The sequence below is a fragment of the Cynocephalus volans genome, chromosome 10 (assembly GCF_027409185.1).
Source record: "Cynocephalus volans isolate mCynVol1 chromosome 10, mCynVol1.pri, whole genome shotgun sequence".
Taxonomy (NCBI): domain Eukaryota; kingdom Metazoa; phylum Chordata; class Mammalia; order Dermoptera; family Cynocephalidae; genus Cynocephalus; species Cynocephalus volans.
The window spans coordinates 89697960-89706499 of record NC_084469.1 but is presented as its reverse complement, the minus strand read 5'-3'; the positions used below and the strand labels follow the sequence as shown (position 1 = coordinate 89706499).

The 8540-nt window shown below is 39.7% G+C and overlaps 1 protein-coding gene across 3 annotated transcripts in view; it reads right to left on the bottom strand.

The window, feature by feature from the left end:
* The window catches only part of UBA2 (ubiquitin like modifier activating enzyme 2), a 41361-nt gene continuing 32821 nt past the window's right edge, over nucleotides 1-8540 (bottom strand). For 2 of the 3 annotated variants that reach the window (XM_063110319.1, XM_063110321.1), the window contains 3 exons: nucleotides 4590-4695; nucleotides 2904-3040; nucleotides 1-1457 (listed from right to left, as the gene is read on the bottom strand). In XM_063110319.1, the coding sequence (XP_062966389.1) occupies nucleotides 1276-1457; nucleotides 2904-3040; nucleotides 4590-4695 (425 nt within the window). In that variant the 3' untranslated portion in view covers nucleotides 1-1275. Of the gene's footprint in view, nucleotides 1458-2442; nucleotides 2572-2903; nucleotides 3041-4589; nucleotides 4696-8540 lie in introns of those variants that run through there. The other variant, XM_063110320.1, reaches the window with a different exon arrangement.

Sequence of the window (8540 nt, the reverse complement as noted above, 5' to 3'; positions counted from 1 at the left end):
TTGCACAAAGTGGAACAACACAATGAATTAACAACTTGAAATTTAGTCGATACATAAAAGGACCATTGCTGAAAACACCAGGGGCACAGGTATACAACGAGGAATACAGCGTAATGGGTTTCTGTTCTCTGAAAACTCAAGGCACATCTGTGTGTGATGAAGGCCAAGGCCCTCTGAAGTCCAGGGCAAGGAAGACATGAGCGCTACTCCACCCAGCACAGGTCTGACCACATCTGTAGGCTGGACTGGGCCATGAATGGTACGCTCAAGAACGGACTCTGGTAAAACGGAGGACAATCCGACAAAGACTGCAGAAAGGAAGAAAGAGTCCCTCTCACCCTCAGCATCTCAATCCAAGGTTCCAAGTAACTGGAGCTGGGCAAAGATCATTTACGTGTTCTCAACAAAAGGCCAACTATTGACAATCTAAGTTAAAAAACAACATTGCCATTAGAAGCTTTATTTTAGAAAGTACTCATCTATGGCAAACAGTGGAGATCTTTTAAACCTTCACATCCATTAATTTTTTAAAACAAAGAATTTAGCATGCCTGCAGTAGATACAATGTATAAACCCAGTAAGGCAGCCAAAACTGGAACTGTGCAGGCATTTGTAACAAGTATTGCAGATGCCATTTATTTGGTCCATAGGTAGAGTTTAGTCATTTTTTGAGTTTACAAAACATCAAATATAAATAACCTGAAACTGTTAACAATACACAAAAATTGGCTTCTTACACAGACATACCAGGCAGTACAAGCTGAAAACTTGAGGAAATTAACATTGTTTTACATTAATATACATAGTGCCAGTTAACATTTAAAAACAAGTTTCAATGCATAGCACTTGATACTTCTTTGAACCTGTTTCAGTCAGTTAAGAGTATGAAAATGGTTAGATCTAGGCTAAAAATAATTCTTCTTCTAGCCAAAAATAAAGGCATAATATTTATAACCAGGTATCAACTTTACTAAACCACAATATTTTAAAACTATTAAATGATAACTAAGGGTATTTACATTCAAAAGGCAACATGCATTGTATTGTTTCATCTTATGACTGGTTATGCACATACTTTGTTCAAAGGGTTTTAAAACTATATTCCTACGTTCAATACAGCATACTGCAATGTTTCTAATAGTTCTAGCAAAATGAATGCTTTCAAAGGGAGCAGAATCATTTTCAAGTCACTGGTGTCAATTTTTCCCTTTGGAACAAAGGACATAACAATCTGGTTCTGCCCAGATGACCTAATGTAGTAAGAGGCATTTCTGTTCAATCTAATGCTATAACGTCATCAAGTTCTTCAGTCTGTTCTATACGTGACCTCTTTGCACTGACATTTTCTTTCTCATCTAATTTCCTCTTGCGACTTCTCTCTTCTTCACTGATGTCAGCATTATTTGAAGAACCTTCGTCATCTGAATCAACTATGAGCACATCATCTTGCTCTTGTGCTTATTTCAGGAAAAGGAAAAAGAAAAAATGGTTAAAAGTGTGGGAGTTACTAGTGACTCACTAATATTTTATCTAATTGAAAGCTAACTCTTCTAATATTTACCAAATTTAAGAATGGCTACCCTTAAGAAATCTTCACTTTGCACATTCCAGATTCTGTACTGTTTTAAATAACAAGCACCTACTTCTTTTCTAATCAAAACAAAAAACTGTAACAAGCATTATATAACCCAAAGTAATCATTATACTTCCTGGATTCTACTTCTGCCTTCTCCAGCAGAAAAGCAGAGGGAGCATATCCTAATAAAAGTAGTGGTGGTAACAACAACATATAGCACTTATGTGCCAGGAACTGTTCTGATCACTTTGCATATAACAACTCATTTAATCATGACAATAATCCTATAAAGAAGATAAATTATCTGTTTTCCAGAAAAGAAACCTGAGGTACAGCAAGACTGACTTCCCAAGATCACACAGCATCAGAGGATGGTCAGGATTCAAACCCATGCACTGGGGTTCCACAGTTCATGCTCTTAACCTTACATTAAAGGTGGTTTTATCCCCCCCCCTCCACCAAAATCAAAGGGAGAACATATATCTCACACATTAGTGTAGCCTCTGAAACCTACCCACAGTAGAGGACCAATAAATGTGCATTTCAAATTATGATTCAAAAAAGAAATTACCATAGGCTCTTCCTCAAAAAAGGATGACAGACCATTCTAACTTCAATGGGTCACACTCTACAGTTTCAAAGTCCACCTCCAACACTCTCAGAGAACATTAGAACCAAGAGTAAAAATATTCCAGAGTGCCAAAGATACAGGGTCAAAGAAATGGAAAAAGAGAAGTAAAAAATCGGTAACCTTTAGTTTTCTGACTAAAAAATGAACATGAAAGAAGGGGAGTAAACATTCAAATCACAGCACAGTAAAATAATCAGTTGTTTGGAAAAGCACCAAGTACCAGAACTGAAAAGCCACGGGAATAGACACCTTGGGTGCACTTTACCAAATTCCTATTTGTTATGAGGAAACTCTGAATGCTGTAATTCTATACTTACCAACCATCTGTTCACCCAAAATAGCCAGACACATTGATTTGTTGCTCCTAAATAAAACAAGCATACTACTACTATGTAGGCTGAACTGACTTTATGCACTAGTAAACTCAATGACATTTCCAGTTGAAAAAACCAACTAACAAAAAATAACTTTCTATTTTCTATAAGAATTTTCCCCAGTCTTAAATGCTTCATGGTTCATAAATTCAAAGCTCCACTACAATAATCAATACAAAACCAACACACACCTCTAACACACACCTCTAGTAGTTTTGTGATTTCTACCTCATGGTAAACATTTATAAAAATAATCTGTTTGTCTTTACACACTTTTGCTTGGTGGGTAATTAACAACCTAGTGGCTGGGGTCATGACTCACCTGTAGAGGTGGAAGGCTGAGCTCCGTCATCACTGCCATTGGTTATGCTTTTGGCAGCATCTTCAGCTTGTTTGGGCCCCACTTTTTCTGGGGCATCACCAACAACTTCAAATTCAACATCCTTTCCTAGGTCTTCACTGTAAGAGAACCACACACTATAAAACAGGACTACTGCCATGACTATTTACAATGCAGAGGAGCACCAGAGAGACACTGCTCCTCAAAGCTCAACATATGTACTACGTGCACATTAATTTTCAAAGAGCTAAAACTATAATAAGAGTGTACACAACAGATTTTTGTGGTAATTCAAAACTCTAAATCAAATGGTCAAAACCACTGCAACTTCAGATCACGGAAAGGCTTTAAAAAAAAAAAAAGGCTAAATAATTTTTATTGCTAAAGTTCTGAGTCCAGAACTCTGTGGCCCCAAGTAACTCTAACACATTATATCTTTAGCTACTATTTCAAAAGACTTGACACACTCTACTCATAATCTGATCTTGACCATGGTGTTTTAGGGGTAGAGTTACTTGGTTTCTGGGTTCCCCCCCATCTTCACAGACAAGCACCCTGCTTTTGTATATGAGTTCCCAAAAACATGTATGAAAGTTTAATGCATGAAAGTCAAACAAAAGACTTACATGTTTTAAGGGGGGTTCTGTTCCCAGAGCGCTAAAAAATACGATAAAAAAAACCCTAATTATGCCTCCTCTTTTAGACACCATGTGATATTTCCACTTTATTGTACATGTCCTTTCATTACCTCTTCTTTCACAACTAACACAAACACACCACTTACATCCACAGTTGGTGTCCAATTGAGGCTAGAGATCACATCCTAGCGATAGCTATCTTTGACTCTGTGATGTAATTTTGTGAAAATTACAGTTCTTACTAATAACCCACATTGTCTTTTCTGTCATTTTATGCTTTTCCATAAACCAAATATAAAATGTAAATCTCTTCAGACAAACACACAAACACTATACATATTTGTATACAGATGGCAATATTGGCAAAACAACTGAACACAGCTGGCAACACCACAACTCTTTATGTTTGTTAGATGCTACTCAAAAGTCCTGAGTCAGGGTGCAGTTCAGGGGTATCAATGAGCATAAACAAAAATGTACCCTGTTCAACAGATTTATACACCAAAGTGGAGGACCATTTGTATCTTAACTGTGCTGTATGTATGTATGTAGTCTATAATGCAAACACCATGAGTGCTTTTTTAAAAAAAAGTGAGCAGGAAGTAAAATCAAATAAAATGAAAAAAATACATGACTCGGGAATCTGTACAGGGTAATTCTTAATATTCTTTTGTTATTATCACAGAATCACAAATGAAATTATTTGATTTATGGGAGAAATATTTCTTCTTCTAGGGAATTTTTTAAAATAACTGAAAATTTTATTCCAGTTCAATTACTGAAGTGAATTCACCTCTGATGAAAACTATTCTGATTAGCCACCATTGATGGCAGTGCTTATCCCCTTTATTTCTGAAACCCCAAATTTTCCTGTAGATCAATCTTTAGGAAACTCGGTGGCCAACTAGAACAAATAGTGTGCAGTTTCAAATGAACAGTAGGGTTTAAATGTAAAAAAACATTTTCCCTCCACTTTAAGTCTGTATATTCAAATAATTTCTTTTACTTAAAATATTCCAGTAGATCCTACCTATGAAGAATGTTGATCAATAACGTGTAGTCCTGAAGAAAGTCATCTGCTTGAAGCCGGCTGCCATTTCTAATTCCAAATTCTGACAACTTCTTGTGATTATTAGCTAGGAAACATGAAAGAAATTCAGATACTTTAATTATATGTTCATGGAACAGTCGAGTTAGTTTTTAAAAAACTAAACCCCTGTTATGGGCTGAATTGTGTCCCCCAAAATTGGTATGTTGGAACCCTAACCCCCTGTACCTCAGAATGTGACTGTATTTGGAGACAGGGCTTTTAAAAGAGGTGATCAAGTTAAAATGACATCATTAGGGCAGGCTCTAATCCAATCTGACTAGTGTCCTTACAAGAGGAAATTTGGACAGAGAGACATAGGATGTGCACCCCAAGGAAAGTCCATGTGAAGACACCGTATGAAGGCAACCATTTGCCAGCCAAGGAGGCCTCAGAAGAAACCAAACCTGCCAATACCTTGATCTTGTACTTCTAGCCTCTAGAACTGTGAGAAAATACATTTCTGCTGTTTAAGCCATCTGGCACTGTGATATTTGTTACAGTAGCCCTAGCAAACTAATACTCTAAATTACTTCCTAAGCCCTCAACACTCAACTACTAAAACTACTTCAAGGGGATAAAACTGTGAGAAGTTCTAAGAACATTTACCCATTTAAACCAAATTAATTCTGAAATCCTGAAGAGTCAGTTGTTTGAAATATATTCTTTTGGGAGGAGGGCAAAGCAAAATAGCCAACTAGAGCTGTTTGGCGTTCCTCCACCCCAAAGAGAGACCAAAACAACTAAACAACTATATTTTGACTAGAATGACTAAAGAAGTATGCTGCAGAGAACCAGGTAAGCAACAAAATCCCTGTGGAGCCCAGAAGACCAGGAGAGCACCACAAAGAGCAGAGCAAAGCATCCTGCCTCTGCCACGCTATCTACCCACAGGGACCAGTTCAAAGTCAGGTAGGACCTGTACTTTTAGAGAAAAGGTAGTCTGGAAAACTCTGGCTGTTTCTAGTACTGCCACAAATGCCAGCAATCTCTGCCAAAGGAGAGTCCCCCAGTCCTCACAGGCCCAAAACCCAGTTTGAAGTACAGCTAGGAGTTTGTGCAGCTGCATGGTCTCACAGTAGAAGCCCAGGTAGAGCAACCCCCACCCTCATGACCTAAGTGACTATAGTACAGCACCACCTTGAAACCAAAACCAGTGCCGAAGTATATCCTACCCTAGTGGACACTGACTCCTTCAATCCGAGGCTCTATCTTCATTCTACCACATTCACACAGGTGCCTGTAGGATCACAATCCCAGCTACCTGAAGTGTAGGCCAGGCAGAACAACTGAGACCCCAGCGTCCGAACCCACATGGCAGAAAAGGCAGACCTGCTCAGCAGGGAAGCTGCCAATTAGAAGCTGATCTACCACATTAGCATGCACCTGTCCTGTACAACCTGCTGGTCTGCTAAGCTCACAGGTACCCAGGCCAGTCCAACAGCTAGTCTGGTGGTAGCTCCGCCTCCCCAAAGCAGCCCTCCATAGGGTTGCCACACCCTGCTGCATCCTTATATGCCTGCAGCGGCTCTGCTTCTTCCCTGCAGGCCTCCAAGGAGCTCGTGGATGGACCCCGCTACACCAAAGCATGCTTGCTCCCTACTCATCAGCAGATCAGGTGGCAGCTCTGCCTCCCCCAGCAGGACTCCACAGAGCTGCCCAACCCTGATACATCCCTGCAGGATTACTCTAGGTTCAACAGCTGATTGGCGGCCCTCCACAGAGATGCCAGGCCGTGGTGCACCACTGCACACCTGCTTCCTATTTGACAGCAGATTGGGGGATGGACCCCCCCCCCACAGGTCTCAACACAGCTGCCTAAACCTGCTGTGCCAGCACATGCCTGCACCCTGCTCAACAACTGATCAGGCAGTGGCTCTGCCTCCCCCAGTAGGCCTTTGCAGAGCTGCCCTGCCCTGTTTCACCAGTACACACCTATTCCCTGCTTGACAGCAGATCAAATAGCTGGTCTGCTTCCTCTAGAATGCCTCCAAGGAACCACTTGGCCCTGCTGCACCTGCAAATGCTAGCTCTTTGCCAGATGGCTTCAGATGCTGGGGTCTCCCCTGACAGGCCTTCAGAGTTGCTTGACCCCCACTACCCCATACACAGGCTCACCTACTTTTGGCCTAAAAGCTGGTCAGGCAGCACACCATCTCCTGGAGAGACAACCTCAGAGTTGCACACCCACACTTGGCCTTACACCTAGTTGGGCAGTGCACTGGCCCACTGAGCTTGCACATGCCTGGCCCAACAACCAGCTTTAAGTCTCCACCCCCACCAAAACAGCACCAGTGCTGGCACAAACTCCTGCAGTATAGGTCAGTGAGGCATTTGAAGACCTCACTGAAGAGGATTATAATTGAAGAAACCGCATAAGACACTACACTGAGTCCACCCAAAACCAAAACCAATGCAACATACCAAAGACACCCTAGGACCCACCTACAGGAAAAACTCATTTCCACATGATCTACTCCATAAAATTGGGAAAAGCAACTACTCCATTACAGATATCAAAGTAGGGACACGAGAAGCATGAAAAAGCGAGGAAACATGATGCCCCCAAAGGAACACAATAAGTCTCCAGTAACAGACGCCAAAGAAAAGGACAGTCATGAAATGCCTGTAAAGGAGTTTTTAAAGAAACTCAATGACATACAAGAGAACACAAACAGACAATTCAATGAAATCATGAAAACAGGCCAGCCCCCAGAGGACATTTTTAAAAATATAGTAAAAATAAGTGTCAAGTATATTTGCTTGTTTAACAAAAGACAGGAAAACAATTCACTATCTTAATGAGAAATTTAACAAAGAGATAAATATTTTTAAAAAGAACCAAACAAATCTTGGAGCTCAAGAATTCAATGAATGAAATAAAAAATACAAAATGGCAGGAATAATGAATTCTCACATATCAATAACAACCTTAAATGTAACTGAATCAAACTCTCCAATTAAAAGATATGGAGTAGCTGAATGGATAAAAAAAACAAGACCCAACAATATGCTGCCTACAAGAGACTTGCCTAACTATTAAAGACAAACATATATTGAAAGTGAAGGGCTGAAAAAAGATACTCCATACAAATGGAAGTGAAAAGCAAGTGGAAGTAGCCATATTTATATGAGAATAAAACAGACTTTAAATCACACACTGAAAAAAGAGAAAGAAGTCATTATATAATGATAAAGAGATCAATTCAACAAGAGGACAGAAAATTATAAATATATACATATATATATATATACACATACATATATATGTATACATATATATACACACATATATGAGCACCCAACATTGGAGCACCCAAATAAAGCAAATATTAGACCTAAGGGAGAGATAAACTGCAATTCAATAACAGCAGGTGACTTCAACACCCCACTTTTGACTTGGATGGATCATCTATATAGAAAATAAACAAAGAAACATCTGACGTAAACTGTACCACAGACCAAATGGACCTTACAGACATTTATAGAACATTCTGTGAAAGAGCTGCAGAATACACACTCTACTCAACTACACATGGAACATTCTCCAGGCCAGATTTATGTAAGACCACAAAACAAGTCAATACAAATTTTTTTTTTTTTTTTTGTCTTTTTCGTGACCGGCACTCAGCCAGTGAGTGCACCGGCCAGTCCTATATAGGATCCGAACCCGCAGCGGGAGCGTCGCTGCGCTCCCAGTGCCACACTCTCCCGGGTGCGTCACGGGGTCGGCCCTCAATACAAATTTAAAAACAGAGATCATATCAAGAATCTTTTCTGATTACGTAGGTATAAAACTAGAACTCAACAAGAAAAACTTCAGAAACTTTATAAATACAGGGAATTTAAACAACATGCTCCTAAATAACAAATGGGCCAATGAAGAAATTATAA